Below are 21,287 nucleotides of genomic sequence, written 5' to 3' on the forward strand. Positions count from 1 at the left end.
ATTTTAGAGAGCTGTATTCTTTCGAGGTGATCTTGAAAGGCTACAGGTAATAAAGAGAAGATAGATTGAAAAAGTGTTTCAATAACTAAGTATTTTATTTATAATTGTGAAAGCAGGTAATTTTTTAATTTCGACGGAAATAAACATAACTTAAGTAGATTACATTTTAGTATATTTTGTTTCAGGTTAACTTTCAAATTTGTGTGCATGTGTGTCTTAAGGATACAGATTTTTATGTTATTAGCGTTTCCGAATGTAGATAACATTATGTAACGAGAAAAAATAAGATTCAAATTGAATTTATTGTGTCTTGCTTCAGCGACAAATCAGGACAACTTCGAGCCGGCGGAGGTAATGGCAGTTTAACAGGAGAAGCAGCTATGTTGTCCCAAAGTCCCGGAAGTCGAGACCCATCCGAACCATTGCATTGCATTCCTAATTAAACGTGTAATTAGCAACTTATAAACAGATAAGGATGGGATAGTAAATCGAGAACCTAATGGAGCAGCTTCGTAAAGATCGTAAAGAGCTTGTACGCGAATTTTGGTCCATTCGATACTTTCGTAATTCGACGAAATTCCTTTATCGTTGCTGGTCGGTTGATTTTCCCATTCTCTCATGTACCGAAAATATGTTCTCAAAGCATCGTCACTTATAGCGCTCTTGCAAACCTGTAGGACATTGTTTAATGATTTTTTTTACATTTTCTTGAGAAATATGGTTTGAAGGATGTAGGTGCAAAATATTCTGTAGAAACGTGCGTTTCTCTTGAAAATAAATACAAGAATCTCGTACCTCTAAACGAGCGTTGGGGTAATAATGTATGTAATTCACGCACATTTCATCGGAAATGGCGAATCCTCCAAGGGTAATATTTTTCCTATCCATTGTATTGTACGTGCAAGTTGTTATTAAAGAATCGCCCTGGAAATAATCGATAAAAGAATTCACCGTACATCTTGAACAAAGTGTACAAAATATTAAACAATTTTTACAGGCAAGACGGTGACATGTTTCGGTAAAAGTCTGATTTCTTGGAAGTGAGTGGAGTAATGATTATCGTAGTTCAGCATAGGCAATTCTTCTCCGTCTCTAACGTGACGAGTGATAACTTTTATGCCTGTCAGGTGCGTGTGAAGTTGAGACGCGAAAATATGAATGCCATGCTGGGGAAGACCAACTCCCGTACACTCCTGTATACAATGCCCCGACAAAGTGAAAGCTTCCTGAGACAGTAACAAACGCAATATTGGTTTCATTACACCTGCATGTTCTTTACTTTAATTCTATTACATTAATTTATTACTTGCTGAGGTGGTATCGCCATTTTATCTGTATACTCTAGCCCTAACTCGATCACGCCAGCATCGTATTTACGGAGACTCTTCGTGAGGATGAAACGAATCCCCGAAGAATCGATATTTCCATCCTGAAGCTCGGGATTGTTGTAATGGACCTCCAACATAACGTAAGGATTAAAATCGTTACCACCGATCGAGAGGCCGGCTTCCTCGGGGTAGACGAAAGCATCCGCTCCCATTGCCCATGCTGCCAAGACCTTTTTACAAATCTGAACAAAAATTGAGAATATTAACAAACTGATTTTCATACAATTCGATGTAGTTTTCAATCTCTACAAAAAAAGTATTCGCGTACGTATGCCCTAAACTTTATATCCTAAAAAAAAATTAAATTATCTTTCGTTATAAAAAAGAAATGTTAAGTAACGCACTTGGGTCTTTTCTGGTCTGTCAGCTCCATCGCAAGGGCCATCGTACATCGGGATTTCGAGTTCCACGGGCCCAGCACAATGGAAGATTTCCATGTGATGAACCAGATGTTCATTACCTGCTTGAATGACTGGACCAAACTGAAGAATGTGATGCCTACGGACGAGTTGCATTGAAAAGTAAATTAATTGGAATTTATCAATTACAATTAACATTGTTGCAATAGTAGCGACTCACTTCTGAGACAATATTGACGGCAATTTCTGTACGCGACACCAGTAAGTCGTTTCCTTGTTCGGTACCTTTACTCGATGTGCCAACATTTCCAAGTGCCAAGCATTTGAAGGAAACGTTGGCTTTCTGTGGAGCACTCTGACGAGCTCTGTTCGTGACATACCGGTGACTTCCGCGTCCGAAATTTGCAGACCAGCCAGAGACGACAATGGCCCGAGTCCTCGGAGCCACACCAAGTGCGTGGTACCTCTCTGAAAATGCTCGCAATAAAGTACTTGGAAGTACTTGAAAATTAGTTAAATATCTCGGTAATTTTATTCACCTCCATAATATAATCATTTTCATCGCAAGTATCAAATTTTCTAGAGAAAGTGAACTTCGTTACGTTTCCTCTCCTTCTCCACGCGAAATTTTCACAGTCCTGTTGCGAATCAAGATTCAATTTTCCTTCGTCGTCCGCCCATGCATCCTACGATTAAAAAACTATGTGTAAGAAATCATAAAATTACGTATAAAGAATATGTAAAATGTCATAAGATATCGTACATACTTGTAACTGAATTTGACGATGCCAATCGATCCACAGGACACAATAATCGGCGGGTTGTAATTCTCCATAATTAGAGAAACCAATAGCAAACCAGGTATTCTCAACGCCTATATAGTGAACTTCCGCGACTATCAATTCGCTCATAAAATCAACCCTAAAAAATTGTATGTTTGTCAAAACTTCAAATGGTATATTGACACTGTTTCGAAGATATACCTCCAATGAAACATAGCTTCCGAACCAAGCGGTATTGCGTGTACATTGGTTTTCTCTGAACTATCTTCTCTGCTTTGCTGATGATTGTGCCAAGATAAACACGAGACGGTACTCAGAATTGAAAGTAAAATCAGTTGCAGTATTATCGAGAACATCTTCAATTTAAAAAATAACATTTAAAAATTGTTTATTCTCGTTTGTGTCTCTGTCACAGGTATTTTTGCAGTGTTTCACTATCTCGTCGTCGATTGCTACTGGCAGGGCCAGGACGATTTGGAAGGACGAAGATTTCATACGACGGCGGTTTGCCGCCGAATAGGGGCGGCGCGCACACGCAGAACTAACTGCCGCTGTCGTGAAGATACGATTTTGTATTGGGGAAAAATACAAAAAGAAATTATAATTTACAAAAAAGGGATATTTGAGACTGACAAAGAACTATCGAAAGGTATATCAATTTATTTACTTTTTATAATTCTGCAGATTTTGGATCGCAAAGTTTATATTACAGAGCGTAGATGAGAGAAGTTATTAGTCTTACGCGCATGCGGAAAGGTACGCATACTTCAAAGTGGGTCTCATGCATTACAATAAGCCGCGAGAAGCAAGAGATAACAGTGAGAAGTAGTTAACAAAAGGTTACAATGAAATAAAAGTAAGCAAAATTATTTATTCATTCTAACTCTATAAATCCCTTCGTACCTACAGCTCGTAACATAGAGTGCAAGAATTAAAAATTAATTTGGATAATGACTAGTTGACGATTTAGTTTTCACGCATAATTTGATTGTTACGTGGAATTTTCCCCTAATTTGCCTCGTCCTTCTAAACGAATTCATCCTCTCGCTCAATTTCATTGTCGTCGTTTACTCGAAAGTAGATTATCGGGGTTATCAACATCCAATAAGCGAGAGATCGTTTTGATTATAGGCGATAAAATTCACAGTATTGTTCAGGTGTTCTAGTAATTTTCCAATATTTTGCTATCGAAATTCGTCGAAGTGAGATATGTCTTTCGGGAAATTTGCGTGACGCGTGAAATGTAATTACATCAGTATTGACGCTAACGAACGATCACGTATCTTTGTCATCGAACGTGATTAATTTTAGCATAACGTTTTCATTTACGCAGAAAAGCGTCTATCGTGGCATATCACGATATATTAGCACCGATCGTACGTATAACGTACGCGGGCGAGGTAAAAATGCTGAAACTTCGAGAAAATGTCTTGATAATTGAATACCAGAGGGCGCATATTGCATTCCATTTATGACGCGTGCCTCGTCGTCCCGACCGCAATCAAGAAATTCCATCGGCTTTTATTGCGAGTAGAATTTTCGCGAAAGGCTTTATTTAACAGCAGCGAATTACATGAATCACACGACACCAATTTCGAAATTGATTCGATCGTCGATACGATTCTCCATTTATTTACAACGTTTTTGTTAAACTAGGTTCGTTTCCTCATCTAACGACTTTACATTAACCTCTTTAAGACAGGGGTCGAGAACAAGTCCTATTGAGTTTCTTCGTATTTCTTATTGCTTTCCTTTAGCAATTATTTTATGGACATCCTGCGCATTATTATTTATCATCGTGGAAGTTATTATTAAATCGCGATGATGGCTTCAAGATTGCGTCTCTTTTACAGAAACAAAGATCCAGACGATGGGGGTTGAAAGAAGCGGTAACTCATTGTGTGCTGGTCCAGTCCTAAAGAAAAGGAAGAGTTGGGCAAGCTTCGGCCCTTAGGATCAATGAATGCGTCGATCGTGGCTAGGGGCCGGTCGTGTGAAACACAATGGTCCGCCTGGTCTCACGGATTGACAAACGTACCGACGCAAGACGCCCAGGTAGACGATCTCGTCTGAGACCTTGACTTCCGGATAGTTGCTACGGCCGCACAATCTGCAATTAAACGGCAGGTGCACAGTCTGCGAAGTATATAAAATAAATCTGACGCTTTCTCCGATGATTTGCACCTTTTTCTTCTCGTGCAAATAATGAGCTGTTGATAGTAGAGGATCACGTTTCTAGATAACCTTAAAGAACGAACGGAACAAGCAATCGTATTAGCAAGTAGCATTGTAATGTTTTTGGAATAGCACTTTGTTTAGGACGAATATAAAATAACAGTAGGGGAACAAATAAAATTGCATAATATCACAGGAAGCTTAATAAATTGTATTTCAAATTCTCAGTAGTAATTCGTGTAATTCTCACGCGATTAGAGTTTGAAAGAGAAGCCATTTTGCAATCTGAGACCTTTTTTCTGAGACATAAGCAGTTAGCTTTTTTTTTTTTCGTTTACGGAGTTCACGAACACGCGTTTCTCACGTGCCAGTGCGTGCATGTGCGATTTTGCGATCAAACGACTAAGATATAAATTACGCACGTCGGTAGATTTTAACTGCTGATATCTCGAAATCGAAGCTTCGAGTTACACAGTGGTAAAGAACTTTTCGATTTCTCATTGTACGTGATATTAGTATATTTCGATTTGTCAATTAAATATCAATGCAATACATCATTCTAAGATCAACATTTCGGAACAGCCAACCTACTAATTGTTCGAAGCAGTGTACGAATATTGCATATCGATTGAAGTTATTTTTAACCCATTGATAAATTTGCAATTCAAATGTGATAAGTTTGTCGTACACAATGAACTAAAGATGTGCCAGAGAAAGTATATTCTGCTCAAAATAATTATAGAATTATGCCTGTAAGTTATTTTAAAGAGTAAACCAATACGAACAATGAAAGAAGCACTGTAGATTTAACACACTCTGATCAGGTTTTAAAATATCGAACATCTTATTCAGAGTCAAAATTATGCGAAGAGATAGCCCTCTAATTGTTTTGAGCAATACAGAATATATTTGTGGTTTACATTATTGCATGCTAGCCGTCGATTATGCAATGTTGCGAAAGAACAGCCGCGTATTGCGAAATACTTGTACATCGTCTCGCAGACCGTTTATTTGACATTCTTAACAAGTGTCCGGATACTTTCTTTCGCAAATATTTGTATAGCTTTTATGATTACGACACGCATTAAAACAAACAAACAAGCTTTTCCGTTATCGGTAGTCATCAGGAAGCAACCACAGTTGCTCGGAAAAAAGAGACTTCTGGAGGTTGATGAAGCTGGATTGAACTTAATTGAAAATTTTAATCGCTTCATGAACGGCTCGCTCGAGGCGTCTAGGCACTCCTATTACGCAATTGCATCGTTAAACTGATAGCAAGCTGTTTTTATAGGCGCCATCGCGCGAACCGGTATTAATCCAGTGATTCACTGAAAATCGCGTGCCTTATCTTCTTATCAAATTTCGCGGAATAGCAACACATTGTAAGTTTGAGTTGCCGGTCACCAGTGACCATCATGATAAATATAAAATTAAAAACAATAAAGGACAGCGAGCTTAATATAAAACCGATTTATTACAGTGCACCGCATGTGATTAAACGCTGAAATAAAAATCGAACGACGGTGATAAACTCGCGCGCAAATCGGAATAAAAATTCTTCAAACCGAAACTCGAGGATGATCTTCGAATGACAAAAGGTCGACGACACCGCGCATGATTGTAGTGGACGGATCAAGCATTTCGTGTATTCTTAAGTACCTCGAAAGTATCCTCGAGTGTCTACGCAATCTATGAAATTCATTGTGACGTTAGAGAATTCAACGACCAACTTTATCAATCATTCTAGCAACGTACGAATCGAATTACGCGCTGTCCAACGAAACTTGCGTTACAGAACGTGTCTACTGCGAGTATACAGGGTGTTCGGCCACCTCTGGGAAAAATTTTAATGGTACAAAAATCAAGAATACTAATTTGTTGATGGAGGCTTCGTTAAAAAGTTATTAACGTTTAAAGTTCCGCCCGTACTGAATTTTTTTCTCGAAAGTCGGTAGGATTTCGAGGGTATGTCTAATGACCAAAAGTGATTGTAATTGACCCCCATAACCGAAAATAATTTTTTCAGAATGATTTGAGATTTTTCAATTTAATTTTTTAATAACTTTTTAACGAAGCCTCAATCAACAAATTGGTATTCTTGATTTTCGCCTTGGCTTTCCTTTTTCTTACAGTTTTGTTAAACGAAATGCATCCATGTTTTTATCCGGTCAGTCACAGTTACTAAGTGGCTAAAATTTTCAATTAGATCCAATTAAAACTCATTAAGTTGGAGCGACGACGGCAGTCTTCTTAAAGAACTGCATAGCAAGCAATCGTTCGTTCCCTACGACAGAAATATATTTCATTTGCTCATGCATTTTTTAATTTTTAAATAATCAATGATTTAATTATATTTAGATTCGAACGGATAATATATGAAATAATTATGTCCCTTGTTTAACTATCTATTACTTACTATCCAGAAACTTGGTTCTGTATTATCTTAAGTGAATATTTCCCTGGATACTTCTTTCAAAGTACTTTGTACTATAATGAACTGTTGCACATATTAAATTACAAAAATATTGATAAGATAGTGCGAAATCAATATTTGTATAGAATGTTCGTGTACTACTGGAAATAATCAGAGATCGTTAACTCAAATAAACGTGTCTGTCGCGGCGATAAAGCCCAATATCATCTTATGAAACCTTCAAGCATGTTTAAAGAGTTAAAGATTCGACGCAAAATATTAATTGGTGAACTCTTAAAATCAATAACGATATGTCGAGTGCATAAACCGGCCAAAATCAATTAGATCGCTCAGTTTAATCGCTACCAAGAAGGTATCTAATCTCTAATAACTCAATTGATAACCCGACACTTTAAAAACTGCTTATACCAGGTAAATTGAATAATCAGTCAATACATGACTCCGTTAAATACACACCGCTGTGTGTTCATCGATGATATTTTTTTCGTTCTTCAAAATCGTGTGGAGGGTTGCAAGGTAGTTAATCCTCTATCTTGAGCAGTGTATTATTCATCTGTGTCCAAGTCACTCATGAAAATATTTGGACAAACATTATTATCACGATAAACTACATTGTTTCATAGTAGTTTATTTCAATGCACAAATAATCTACGCGTAACACAAACATATTTGAAGCGATTGAGATGACATAAAAGCTGTTATAATTGTTTATAAATAGATCTTCCCCAAATTGTAATTCGATGCTATTACGTATTAACGATAGAATACTAATTATTGATCGTTTTGCAGACAGCGGCGTTCAGAAACTTTGAGAAACATCGTCGAGAGCAGTGGAACCAGATTAACGGGGAGCGTGTGTCAGCGAGTAAGTATACGGAGTTTCTATTCTAACTATAGTATTTGAAATTAATTTGCACGTTAGAATCCATCAATAAATTTTTGTTAAACAGATGTCCAGGTGAGCGAATCTGTGAGCAAAAGTTAACCGACGAATCTAAAATTTCACACCCTCTGGTTGCGCCACTGTGCGTTGCTGCTAATAATGAGCGTGTATGCGGGGTGCCACATTGTGGCGTCTCGGCACTGGCGTCGTCACACAATAAAGGACGTCGACGCCGGTTGGCGAGTAGGAAAGTGGAAAGGGAACTGTACAACCGCTCGAAATTGTATGGATGGAACGGGTCGCGACAGTCGGGAAGCAGCTAGTGCTCGCGCTTGGACTTCAGTGTCGGAGCAACTGGTCCACGTCGTAAAACCGCGGCAAAAAAGTTTACTAAAGGAATGTAATCTCCATACGAATGACCGATTCTCTACCCGTTTACGACGCGCTCCAATACAGACTGTTGATTGCCCACGGTGAGTAACAGCCGATTCTCCGTCAATGAAAAATTCATCGAATCGCGCGCGTCCATGTGGCCTACGCGCACGCGGGATTACAAGCGTTCCGAGGCGACCGCGTCAAACGATTCTCGAATCGATCACGATCCATGGGACTGTCTGGCACCATGCAATCGGCTGGATTTCAGTTGTAGTTCATTTTCCTCCTTGGTAAACGCACGTGGTTCTGTTGGCTCTGCACGTGGTTCCGGCTCGTTTCTGCCTTGCTTGTTATCATTATATGTTATTATTTTTCCTCTGTTATACTATATTGTACGCAAACACAGAGGAAGGAAATATTCTATTCAAGTCTAAGAGGAAGTTTCGATATTCGATAAATTCATGTCACTTCGCAAACTATAATTATGTCTTGTTTCATTTTTCACAAACTGGCGAAGTTGCACTTATCTGCTACGAACATTGTCGGTTTGCGGAAAGTCGAATAGAAGATAATGTAGTTAATGATGCCCAATTATACTTTGTATACACTATTATCATTATATTTTAGATTAGAGTTCGTTTTGTAACTCTTCCGACTTTGCTTCTTCGAAAAAGCGTACTGCAAATTAAACATTTAGTATTCACGTTCCAATATGATTTTTATATAAACCATTTACTAGCCTTAGATCGCTGTGCATTGGTTTTGATCGAACGAATTGGCGACCACGTGGTGCATTTCCGGCGGGAATATTTAGAGCCACGAGGCAACAACGTACTTTCCTCGTCAAGGAAAGTACATATGTAACAATGTTACTTATATATAAATTGGCGCTTTTTGTGATAACAGTGGAAAGTTATTAACATAAAAATGTCATAAAGGCAACAATAGAGCCGAGAAAGCAGACTATAGGAAATATAAGAAAAAATGTTGTATTCTGACCACGTCCTCGTTTTTACTTTGGTCACAGGATATTAATCATAACAAATAATACTATAGCTGATAAAATTGTTTTATCTTTGGCTGAAAAATGGTCGTAATTTTGAACACAATGATAATAGGCAACATGAGCCAAAGCATAGCGAGTATCGCTGCACCGATTTATGGCCACCACGCACAACAGAGATATTACTAGGGTAATTAAATTGAAATTTATAACGAGCACGAGCACTTGTAATTGCTAATTAAACCAGTGGCTTTATACATACATGTATCATGTCTACCTATTATCTGCCGCGCAATTTATCCATAAGACGAGTGATAAACTTACGATGATATTTTTTTCAAAACATCATCTTTTTTAAAACATGGGAATAATTAAATACAAATTGAACGTGTAATTACACTGTATAATGACACGCGCCAGGATTTACTATCGCGCGATCTGTATGCATCAAGAGCACCAAACTTGTTTTCTCGGAGGGCGCACCCAATTGCATGGAAAAATTCCTATTCGTTTCCGGTTTTATAGGAACGTGCTTGTAAATTGATCACGTTATCACGTTCGTGCAACAAATATCGGCTGTTTTCGAAAATATCGCTTATTATCTTTCACATCGACGACAAGCTTCCCGTGCTCGTTTGTTTTAAATTTATACATATCGCGCCGTAACGTGTTCTCCACTTTGAGCAATTTTCTTATGGCAGGTTTGTGCATTTTTCTAAATTCGTACAGAAGATTTGGTCGTCTCGGGATACTACGAGTGCGTGGGAAATTATTTTTAGATCGTCGCTAGACACGTTACACCCCGTGCTATTCTAGCGTCTTCGCGCGGAGGGATAAATGTCCTTTTAAGAAATACCTGAGAGGAATGTATACGTTTCGAGATAAAAATATTTTTAGGCAGATATGTTACCCGACTAATGTATCGCAATTTCTTGTACAAGTCTGTACGGGTCGTAAATTCCTCTTGTAAATCTTGAAGGCTTAACACCGGAAGAGTTAATGCGTTAAATTAATTCGTCCATTTGCAAGGTGTTCCTTAAGCGTCTCGTGAAAGCGTTCTTTACACAATGATACTGCTCACGACAATAATAAATTTAATGCCTTACTTAAAACGCTTCTAGAAAACAATACAACTATTCGATATACAACTAGAAGATTAGCTGTGTCATGTACAAATAAACTGTGGCGATTATGAGGAAGCTTCAGTTGACTCAGTTACTGCGAATCTGCTCCGAGCGACGAAAGTAATGTTAACGAGTCTAGTACGCTTGCAATTAGTACTAATCGGAGTTAGACAAGTTTCATTTATAAATATAATAAATTTGTAAGTACAAGTATTCTAATGCTATTGTATAAAGGCTAAATTAGCGGTCGCGGTTCTATAATTAGGTTTCCACTGATTTTCAACGCTTTCTACATCGTTGTTACACGTTACTGCGAAGTCACGGAATTCATTTCTCCGTGGTAGTCATTCCTTGAAAATAATAGTCGTTGAAGTATTAAAATTTAACTACAGTAAATAATGTTATACTTTTAGTATTTATATTTGCATAACAAGTTTAATTTATTGTTTATAACAATCGCCCTTCGTTCAATTTTTTATCTACGACGTCTCATTTGCTTCACAATTAATGTTAATTTTAATTTGGTCGTAGCATTGTAATAGGGTGCGAAAACTACTTGATAACAGTTTTTCTGATTAGTACTTATAAATGAGTTCTTCGTAGTTGCGCAATTTAGCATCGATAATAAAAGTAGCTAAATGTATCTAATTGCAAATATCAACAGAGAAGTTGCGAATGTGCTAACCTTAACCTTCGTCGGTGATTCGCAAGTTTCTAATAGCGTCGCCCTGTTCTCCATTCATCTCTAAAGATATCTGTGTCATAGTGGTTGCTTAGAAAAGTTTTATAGTACCCGCATTAAATCCTTTTACCTATGATGATTGCTATAATGCTTATTACTAATAATAGTAATAGTAATTCCTTGCCATTCTTGTGCTTTCAACGATCTTCTAAAAATATGTCGAGTGAGTAATTGCTCTCGACATTAATAGTAGCCTCGTCTTTTGTAGGTTTGCCGGTCTGCTTACGCGTGTACTCGCGAGTGCCAAATATCATGCTTGCAGAGAATTCGACCTCAACCTTCGTCTCGTTCCTGTTTCACGCTAGTAGGCGATAGATAATCTTGTTCCCGAAGAATACAATTAACTGCAGACGAGTTAGAAAGGAAATTACAGATGAAACAAATAGGGCATTTTGTGGGGAACGAACGCTATCCAGTTGTTACGCGATCAAGCTCGATTTTTCAATGGTGGAAATACCAGGAGTTCGTCCTTGATTTGTTCAGTAATTTAATACGTATTACTTGCAATCGTTCTGTAAGAAAATAAACACTAGAACGAACAAGGTTGCACGCAACTGGAATTGAAACCTTCTAGCAATAAATTAGAACGTTATTATCGATGCAACAAAATAAAATTTTATTGCAAATTAAGGCTGAAGATTGAATCACTGAACAATGAACGAGTTATTAGAAGCAGAATGAAATACTATATACTTCGTGCGTTAAGTAGGTGATCATTAAATCTAATTGTTTCGGACGGTCTATGAATATACAATGTCGTCTGCAATTGTCACGTCTGTTTCTCGATAATTCTCACCTTAACAATACCTTTACGTCTCAAAAGATAAATGTATAATACGTTGCATCATATAGAGAAAGGATTTAAGCACCGAAGTAGTGCCAAAATGGACATTGTTCAAGACAATTTGGTGTCGCTGTACATACGATTTTAGAAAGTAAAATCAGGAACGGAAGGAATATGTTTTAATATATTTTTCCAGAGGTTTAATTAGCCTAACACGTTAAAGCTTTTAAAGAATTGGGCACGTTGTTGAGCTATAGTGTTATTTGTATAGATTATCTAGCTATTTTTAGCACAATCATGTAGCTATGTCTTTAGTGTACGTTGTTCGAATCAGATTCAGCAGACTGTTGCATAATAATTAACGTAACAATTGATATTTTAAATTGAATCCTATCTGTTAACGACCGTTTGTTTGTCTGTTTGCAGTGACCACGGGACAAGCGCATATCAGCTGTTTTTAAAGCGCCTGAAGAGGCCGAGGACCAGGCTTCTGTAATCGATGGGTTGAGAACGCGAAATTCGTGCTTTTCAGCTTTCTTCTTTTCTCGTAACCAAGGTGTTTTAGCTTACCGATGAGCCATGCTGAAGGTAGTAGGAGCCTCCTGGCTGCAGACACGCATTTCTACTTACATCCTGATCGCCGTAGCTCTGCTGGGAATCGGAGCTATTATTCTCGGCGAGTTCGGACAGTAAGTTGATTGTTGATTCATCGCTGACACCGTTCAAGTACTATACGATGCGTATACTGTATCTTACAACTTTATCTTTCGATATACTGAAATAACAGTCACGATGACTCAGAGATTTTTTAACAGGCTTTAGGGAAAGGAAATGTATCGATAACTGGTTAGCTCAAGACACCCAGGGGTAGTATATTATAAATATAATTGTCATTTGCGTGTGCGAACTAGGCTACTAAGTTTTCTATTTGAATATTCATAAATTCTTCGCATGTTTCTCTCGAGGATCAACGAACTGTATCTTGGAGCGTGAAAGCCTATATGCATTTACTTATCGCTTGTCAGTTATTTTTGTCAATTGTAATATGGAGAATAAGATTAAGTAATCTGCGCGCGAGTACAATGGTCTTATTCGAACAAATCTGTGAATCATTGTACATCAAGAGTGATCGATTGCTCGAATCAAGTTTCATTCTTCCGAGAACAGGCTTGCGTTATTACTAATAAAACCTGAACAATATTTTTGATAATGCGGTTCAGCGACTGCAACGGAAGAACGAGACTTTTTCTGATCGATGCGTCCGCAACAGTCTGCATCGCAACTGTGTTGGAGCACGATTACTTTCTGTACGCTTGACACGCCTAAGATGCGTGCTCTACAGTTCCAACAAAATCAATCGGTCATTTGATGCCACTTCGCGCTAACTTGTAGTGTTTGATAAAGTGCAATTGAACGTTCGAATATTTCCATAACGAATAACTCGCGGGTTTGACCCATAGGGGTATCGAATGAACCAAATACCAAACACCATTTAAGTGGCCTGTGTAGTTCCGCCGTCGACTAGCAGCGCCGACCATGCGCGAACGATAATGGCCAGCACAAACAACGATGACTGACACGTCGCGTTATCTCTTTGACGAAACTGTGCCCCTCGGAGGTCTGTACGCACACGCGTAGGGCACACGAGATAAATTGTTTTCGAGCACGCGAAACGATGCTCACACCTTCGAGCGGTGTCATGTGTGTTGCGAACCGGCTCGCGACATGTAAAACTCGAGCACGAATCCGAGAAGCCAGACATCGCGTTACCCGATACTCGAGTCGCGACCGGTCTCAACGAGCTCCTACCGCTAAAATGTTGATGCCACTAGACACTGCAACCTGCTATAGTCGCAACAAAATCGATGGACCTATCACGGCCACCCAGGCTCCTACCCGAGAACACCTCGCTCTCGACTCATCTGGTTTAGAGTCATATAATGATGCAGATGCAGCTTCTTTAACGACAATAACTGTTATCCGTTTTTATAGAATTTCCTATCGTGCAATATTCTACGGTCGTTGGTCCAATTTAGATGTTCCGTGGCAACACCTTCCGTTCCTATACACTCCTCGACTGACCATCCAATGTCCTAGAGTCTGAGGCAGAGTTTGCTAAGATTGCCTTAGTAATGGGTCCACTAGTAGGCCCAGCCATTCCACGGTTCAATGTCTGCATTATTAAATAATAGAGATCTTACTCCATCATTAACCCCTGATAGATCCCCACTTCTAGGAAGTCTCATGACCTTCTTTCACCTCTTTAGCAATACAAATAGCCTTCAGTTTGGATTCTAGATACAGTATCATCATTTGGTATTTCAATTTTCATTGGGTGTCCACGAGCACCCCGCGTGTCGGGTTACATATGCACGAAAGCAGAAAAACACTGTTTCTACCAAGTAAATAAATATGGTAGTTGCTACTTAAAATTTCTAATTATTTATTGTTATACGTTAACAGTGTTGAACAAGATGGTACTTATTCAGCAACCGTGACATGGAACCACAAAGGAGGATACCGTATTGACTTTTGGGGCCAAGGTAATGATCTAATGGCCGTGCCATTGCACGCTGCTCGCGCTTATTATAAAACTGGAATTTTCGAGAACGGGTAGGTAAACGTTACGTTAATGTTGGTCACAAGAACCGAGTGTATCGTTATGGAATCTCTTTAAGAAATCGTCAATTGTTACAGATGGTCTTTCATTGAAATAGAAACGTCATCAAAATACCCGGACACTGTACAAGCTTACGCCGCCGGGCTTTTAGAAGGTAGCCTCACTTGGCAATTAATTCATCATCATTGGCACAACACCATCAGACCCGAGTGCGAAGCAAAACCTGTCGAGTGCCAAAAGTTAACGCGATATCTTCGAGACAACACTGCCGTTATCCGTGAACGCGCTGAACTATTGGATTCTACGGATCCTTTTTGGCATATGGTACATGATCAAATGATATTCATAATCAATGAGATTGTTCGATAAACGATGCTAACTGCTAATGTTTTCTTCAGGTACGATTATTTTACACGCAATTGGATGGCTTGGAAGCTGGTTGGAAATTCGCTGTACGTCGGAGCCGTGTCTCGGTGTCACTGGAATCGGAGGATTTCCTTTGGCTCGCTCTGGCTTCCGACATACCCGGCTTTCAACAAGTGTTTAATGTTTCAGACATTCCTATGAGTTCCATGATCTATTTCAAATCGCTTCCAAGAGACAATTCCGAACCTTTAATCGCAATTGGTCATAACACTGCTGCATCGTAAGTAAACATTCATTATTTACATTATTCGATTCACACCGATCGTCATCGTTCCGTATAATTTTTCCCTTAACGTGATTAATTTTAAAAATGTTGTGTGCAAACTGATAAGTTTTACATTTCTAAGCAGCAAGGATGGCTACAAAACACGTGGGTATAATAGGATACCGAATATATTGTTAGCCGATAAGATCAGAATAGAAATACGTATATTATAAAATTCTAAGTTTATTCAATTATAAATATCTTCGTGTATTCGTTGTATAGATACACTAAAATGTTAAGGCTCGTAAAAAAGTACACGTTCGGTTATCATGTACTGCCTGGCTTGAAAACTGCGGCATTAACTCCAAGTCGATCGATAGTAATGTCGTCCTATCCGGGGGCATTGTCATCTGGGGATGAATTTTATTTAATGCGTAGTAAAAATCGTGAATTGGTTGTTACTGGAACATCGTTATTAGCAACAAATCGGAGCGAATGGAGCTTCTTACACCCAAAAGATCATGTATGATTAAACGTTACATTAACGATCGAAAACGTAGATACGTATTTTACTGTTTAAACAAAAAAATAATTAAACGACGATGACTAGGTTATGCTATCTGTGAGATTGATGACGGCAAATCGCTTGGCAACGAACGGCCAATCGTGGTTCGATACTATATCTAATCAAAATGGTGGCGCTTCCGCGGTACAGTGGATTACATTCGAGCCACGTTCTACGACTATGGTATTAGTAGAACAATTACCAAGCATCACCTTCGCCATGAATTACACGAAGGAATTCAAGAAAGCCGGTTACATATCTTACGTAGGTATATCGAATTTTCGAAGTATCAACGATGTCGTACAATCTGCCAAAAAGAACGTAAACGCCTGGAGAGCAAGTTTAGCGCGTGCTCAAGAGAACGTCACCACGTTCGAGCAATTTCGAAAGATGATGCGTGGGTGCAGCCAGGAAGATTGCACTGCCGAAAATCAAAATTCAAAACTGGATCCACTGCAAGAATTGACCTATCGCGGAGATTTGGAAGACGAGCCGTTAACATACGGTATTATAGACACGAAAATTTTAGCCGTCGATTCTAATGGTTTCGAAACATTCGAAGTAACTTCAGGGCCAGCTACGTCGCAATCGCGAAAACCCTTTAAATGGTTCGAAAGGTTTCCCAATATTTCGCATGTAGGACACCCAGACGCATTCAATTTTGAAAGTATCACCCCTAGATGGGTTTGGTTTTAATTAACGTAACTAACGATTAATATATTATTAAACTGTACTTGTAGTCTTGTAAACCATATATCGATACTTAAAGAATCGACGCGATATCCAGTCAATTCTTTGCAGTTGGATTTTACATGTTTTTAGACGAAATATTAAATATCGATATTTAAATGTAATCTTATTTTTTTCTAAGCTGGCTCATATGTTAGCCACCTATGGTGAAATTTAATAAAATAAAATGAAAATACCGCAGTTTATTTTATTATGTAAGCACTACCATGGCATTGTTATTCTAAAAATGTCACTTTATTTCGTAAATGTGAGAAAGGATGTTGCATGGAGTACTGGATAACGGTGATCTTTAGAGCAAAAATGGGCCGAAAAAATACATTGGGTGAAAGGCCTTAGTAAAATCGTTAGTAGTTGTTGGTAATGGAAATGTTTTTGATCTTTATTCAAAAATAAAAGAAAGTTTCGAATCATGGAACACCTGTGTCGGCACAGTGAACGTTCATTTTAAAACCTATATCTTTTGTTCCCTCAGTAACCGTTTGTATTAATTCCTTGCATAGCTTCCGAGCAATTAACAAATATTGATTTGAGTTTTAATAAAGTTTTGTTGGTTATTACTACAACCCAGGAAGTGGCGTTATCTAGTGACCCATGTGGAACTATCTTTTTATATGGGGGCTTTTTCCATAGAGGGCCCCACTTACACAATTTTCTTTACTCGATCAACTGCTTACATTCAAAATACGTAAGAATAATTTCTTTCTACAAATAGATTATCAATTCAGGGATTTAACTCTTACATATTAAACACTTATGATTACGTTTCAAGAATAACGTAGAAGCGTACTATGTAAGTGAAGGAGTTGGATCAGGTGAACAAAAATAAATATAACTTTTGAATTTTGTGCAATAATGTATAAATACAAACGTACAAAATACATTTTTGATGTTTTCGGGGAAGGAAAAGATAGGAAATGTAAGAAATGCATAAACATAAATTTAAAAATGAAAAGATTCCTTATGTAATGAAATAATCATTAGTTTTTAAGTTTTTAAATACAGAATTATATTTAACAGCTTCTTGAATCTTTGACAGTAACAATTTGTCGCATATGTTCTCTTTACTTGTAAACATTGCATTCATATATTTCAAGTTATTTATAAACTCTATGACAAAATTAAAACAATTCATCGTAGCTTTGTCATAATTGTCAGATTTCCATTTATTATCTTTCAATAATGCTTGCAATGTTTCGTCCCAGTGATTATCCCAAGATATAGGAGTTATCTTTAACGCAATACAATCTGTCCATTTGGAATAATCATTTATTATTACACCTTGTTTATCGTACTCGAAAACCATTCCTTTGGAATTTGTTATTCCTATGTGCAAGTCATCCAGAATAGAGTACTCGTTTAGGAAATTGCCTTGGGATGGTCTAACAATTATAGAAGCTGGCTGGTATGCTGCATTTGTATATGGGTAGGGAATAAGGAATGGTTCTACATTATAATTTACAATACACAATCTACAAATTGGACATATCTCTGGAACACTTTTGCAAAATATGGTTTTGTTGCAACAGTGTCGGAAACATATTATTCCAGGATCACGAGACATAATCTGTCTTTGAAAAATTTTAATGGTACTGTACAACGAATAACATGTTTCTCGAAAATTTGAGGTTATGTTGAGTGAAGTAACGGAGTAAACTTCAGTTAATTTTTTCGCATTAATGTTCAGACGAGTAAAGTGATAAGAGCTACAAACAAAATAATGCCATTAATCGATTATTGATGCATAACTGATGTTAATAATGTAGAAATTAACTCAAATATGCTTACCTATATAAATATACGTTACAGTTGCTTTGTAAAATAAATATACGTACAATTTTTTATATGTACTAATTTCGTTTTTCAACAATTAATCTTTAAATTATTAAAGCAAATGTCATTCGCATGTTAAATAAGTAGCCATCAAGCGTGCATTTTCTATACAGTTTCGTGCATCAAGAAATGTCGGTATATAACTGTTTGTTGATATTTCTTACGATCATAACTATTTTCGATTATTCAGGGTAATTTAGAGTAGGAATTTTTCTGCATATAACAATGATATGGAAGCTTACGATGCAATAATCAATTTGTTTAATTACAGAATATATCGCAATGGACCATCGGTAACGTGCAAACTTGGAATCGATTTTACTAGCTGCAAATCAAGAAAAAACAGAAAATAACTACTGTAACGTAAGTACTATTCTACATTTCTACATTATTGGGTCCAAATCTCATAAAAATTTCGCGGTTTCTCGAGCATCGATATTTGTTGATTTTTGCCTTTCGATCGAAGGACATTCGCGGTTTTCGATCATGATCTCGTTCGTAAATTGAACCATTAGTTAGTACGAAAGCATCGATACGTATTAATTAGTTAATGTAATACCGAGTAGGTATCGAAAGAAACGAAATCTAATTTACACGAAATGAGCAGTTGCAAACAACTTCCGGCAAGCATTTTTCTATTATATTTTATATGTGTTTGTATCGCAATTCGTTTCGTATCGATTAGATTTAGTTTCTCATTGTTCATAGACTTTCGGTTGTTTCGGTGTCTGTTCGGTCGTATACGATATTGATCAATAACAACGTAGTATTATAATAAATATATCATGGTATATGACGGGCAATTTTCCAATTGATTCATGCCAAGTGAATATATTCGATACTTTGGTTTCGAATTGCTCGAACGTTATTGATAAATATCGTATTATTCCCATCGCTACCAATAGTTATGCTTGGCTATCTTGTTCCCGTCCTTCCCCCACCATTTAGTTCGCACGCGTGCCGTATCGCGCGGCAGCGCTGCGATAGTAGCAGCTGATCCATGGTGCAGTGTGGAGCAGTCGTGTCCGTGCCGCGTTTCGAAGTGTGTTCGTACCGGTACGCGTAACCGACGTTTCTCCTCGCCTTGGTGATTTTCATCGTAGTGATTCTCGATGCCTGGCACTCGTGACAAGTGACTGCCCCGGGACGTGCTATCCGACCGATTCCACCGCTGACACGTTGCGAAACAGTGAAAGGTAAAGAGGACGGACCAGGCGAGATCGAAGACGACGAGGGAAGAGCAGCGGGAATCAGTTACCGGGGCGTCCGACGCGAAAAAACTGGGTGAGTGTTTCGTTCCACGTTCCACGGTGTACGCGTGCACGCCGAGCACCGTGAAAAAACGAAATCGCGTAAAATCGCTGGAACCGCAGGCACGTGCTTCGAGATCGCTCTCGAGGATCGATGTATAAGGCGCACACGTGAGACTCGCGTACTCTTTGGAGGTGACTGACACCTGATGCGTCAATGACCATACCACGCGTACCAGTCGCGTGCACCTCGTCTTGCACGATCGCAATTGTGTGATTTTAAAGACTAACCGTGGCCAGCTACGCGTGCATTTAATCTGCGTCGCGTAACTTGGTCGTTCGCGTACGAACGCAGCGTATCGCCAAACGTAGTAGGACGATAGGTTATGTCGCGTAGACGCTAGGCTGTGTGTTTTTCAGTCGTGGGATTCGTGGGAGTGGCGGGTCTCATCCCACGATAGACATTCTCCTAATACGTACGTACGCAGTTAACGGAACGCGTCCTTAAATCATCGGTGTACAATCCAGTGGTGCTCATGCTGTATTTTTAGCTTTCCTCCGCGAGATTTGTCTCGTTTCTATGGCTGTCGCGCGCGCGATGCACGTTCAAGGTCACAGCTGTCGCAGAAACAGCGTTCCACGTATGATATTGGCTCGTCGAGGATCTTCCTCTTTAAAAGCATCGCGGACGCTCGGCGTTGTTTCCTTAAAACCGCCTACGTAAAGGTCAGGAGGGCATCGTCTGTGCATTCCTAATGCGCCAACAAACCGCAGAGGATATCGAACGTTCTTGGTAGTTGAACTGGCTATAATAAGGAAGACAAATTGACGGTCTTTAGGTTAGGTTTGACGGTTGATAGGTTAGGATCGCGTGTAGAAATACAAAAATAAATTTACACGCGTATTAAAAATATACTCGTTAATGGTTATGCAACGAGTAATATAATCGAGGAGTAATAAAAATATTCTGTGGGAAGAAAGAGAAATTCATATGGATCAGGAGCATTGAAACATACGAATCGCAATTACCCATTGTAGATTCGAGAGAGATCGCGCAATCAACATTAACCGTAAATAAATGTGTAAACGTTTATATATTACGTATACAGGACCCTGTTAATTAGTAGTATAATTAACAATTTAAAACTAATTGAAACTGTTATTCACGAATCCCTATTCATGAATAATTCCGATTACTTTTTCCACTAATGTATTTTTCTTGTAGTTTTCCATCGATGTATTTGGGCTGTCAATATTTCACGCCACGACGAATAAAGAGCATTTCCTGTTTCTCCCGTCGACGCTGAGGTTCAATAACACATTCGAAAGGAATGGGCTCGTTCCAATTTCATAGATCTTTTACTTAGAAAATAATGTACTCTGCGATGGAAGGATAATTATTTTTTTATTTTCATTTTCGTTCGAACCAGCGTTAATTTGTAATTTTTTAATCGAACGGTTAATGAAACAGAGTGAAACCAGTTATCATTCATGATGTCACGTCCAGTGTATGCAATTAGTGTTGTTGTATAGTACTAGCTGCACAGTTATCAACTCGAACAGGATTTTCCGGTTGCTTTCCCACGTTTTCC

The 21,287-nt window shown here is 38.4% G+C and overlaps 4 protein-coding genes across 5 annotated transcripts in view; 2 read left to right on the forward strand and 2 right to left on the reverse strand.

Moving 5' to 3' along the window:
• Positions 1-77: 77 nt before the first annotated feature.
• Positions 78-3,357, reverse strand: Tbh (tyramine beta hydroxylase). Its single transcript, XM_076771874.1, has 10 exons — positions 2,731-3,357; positions 2,515-2,668; positions 2,287-2,433; positions 1,968-2,215; positions 1,733-1,886; positions 1,307-1,570; positions 996-1,226; positions 796-924; positions 497-671; positions 78-435 (listed from the first exon to the last, which is right to left on the reverse strand). The coding sequence occupies exons 1-10, from the start codon at positions 2,904-2,906 to the stop codon at positions 290-292; spliced, it is 1,824 nt and encodes a 607-aa protein (XP_076627989.1). The 5' UTR covers positions 2,907-3,357; the 3' UTR covers positions 78-289.
• Positions 3,358-8,294: 4,937 nt separating this feature from the next.
• Lama (phospholipase B domain containing lamina ancestor) lies at positions 8,295-16,791 on the forward strand. Its single transcript, XM_076771875.1, has 7 exons — positions 8,295-8,494; positions 12,476-12,738; positions 14,513-14,662; positions 14,747-14,993; positions 15,068-15,315; positions 15,583-15,823; positions 15,911-16,791. The coding sequence occupies exons 2-7, from the start codon at positions 12,629-12,631 to the stop codon at positions 16,559-16,561; spliced, it is 1,647 nt and encodes a 548-aa protein (XP_076627990.1). The 5' UTR covers positions 8,295-8,494; positions 12,476-12,628; the 3' UTR covers positions 16,562-16,791.
• Positions 16,792-17,372: 581 nt separating this feature from the next.
• Positions 17,373-18,728, reverse strand: LOC143345095 (MKRN2 opposite strand protein-like). 2 transcript variants are annotated; one of them, XM_076771879.1, is made up of 2 exons: positions 18,401-18,728; positions 17,373-18,183 (listed from the first exon to the last, which is right to left on the reverse strand). In XM_076771879.1, exon 2 carries the CDS (start codon positions 18,174-18,176, stop codon positions 17,574-17,576), a length of 603 nt encoding a protein of 200 aa, XP_076627994.1. In that variant the 5' UTR covers positions 18,177-18,183; positions 18,401-18,728; the 3' UTR covers positions 17,373-17,573. The 2 variants fall into 2 exon arrangements, with proteins under 2 accessions (XP_076627994.1, XP_076627993.1); XM_076771878.1 differs by having other exon boundaries at positions 17,373-18,318; positions 18,401-18,723.
• A 697-nt stretch (positions 18,729-19,425) lies between these two features.
• Positions 19,426-21,287, forward strand: part of Tpst (tyrosylprotein sulfotransferase) — a 179,548-nt gene continuing 177,686 nt past the window's right edge. Inside the window, exon 1 of the mRNA XM_076771876.1 lies at positions 19,426-19,729. The gene's annotated coding sequence lies outside the window, so the exon portion shown is untranslated. The remainder of the gene's footprint in view (positions 19,730-21,287) is intronic.

The sequence above is a fragment of the Colletes latitarsis genome, chromosome 8, assembly GCF_051014445.1.
Source record: "Colletes latitarsis isolate SP2378_abdomen chromosome 8, iyColLati1, whole genome shotgun sequence".
NCBI lineage: Eukaryota > Metazoa > Arthropoda > Insecta > Hymenoptera > Colletidae > Colletes > Colletes latitarsis.

Coding starts and splice junctions, on each gene's coding strand:
- Tbh (XM_076771874.1), bottom strand. CDS start 2,906: ATGTTATTTTTTAAATTGAAGATGTTCTCGATAATACTGCAACTGATT. Junction 2,669..2,730: donor GAAGCTATGTTTCATTGGAG/GTATATCTTCGA, acceptor ACAATTTTTTAG/GGTTGATTTTATGAGCGAAT. Junction 1,887..1,967: donor CCGTCAATATTGTCTCAGAA/GTGAGTCGCTAC, acceptor ACTCGTCCGTAG/GCATCACATTCTTCAGTTTG.
- Lama (XM_076771875.1), top strand. CDS start 12,629: ATGCTGAAGGTAGTAGGAGCCTCCTGGCTGCAGACACGCATTTCTACT. Junction 12,739..14,512: donor ATTCTCGGCGAGTTCGGACA/GTAAGTTGATTG, acceptor ATACGTTAACAG/TGTTGAACAAGATGGTACTT. Junction 15,824..15,910: donor TCTTACACCCAAAAGATCAT/GTATGATTAAAC, acceptor GACGATGACTAG/GTTATGCTATCTGTGAGATT.
- LOC143345095 (XM_076771879.1), bottom strand. CDS start 18,176: ATGTCTCGTGATCCTGGAATAATATGTTTCCGACACTGTTGCAACAAA.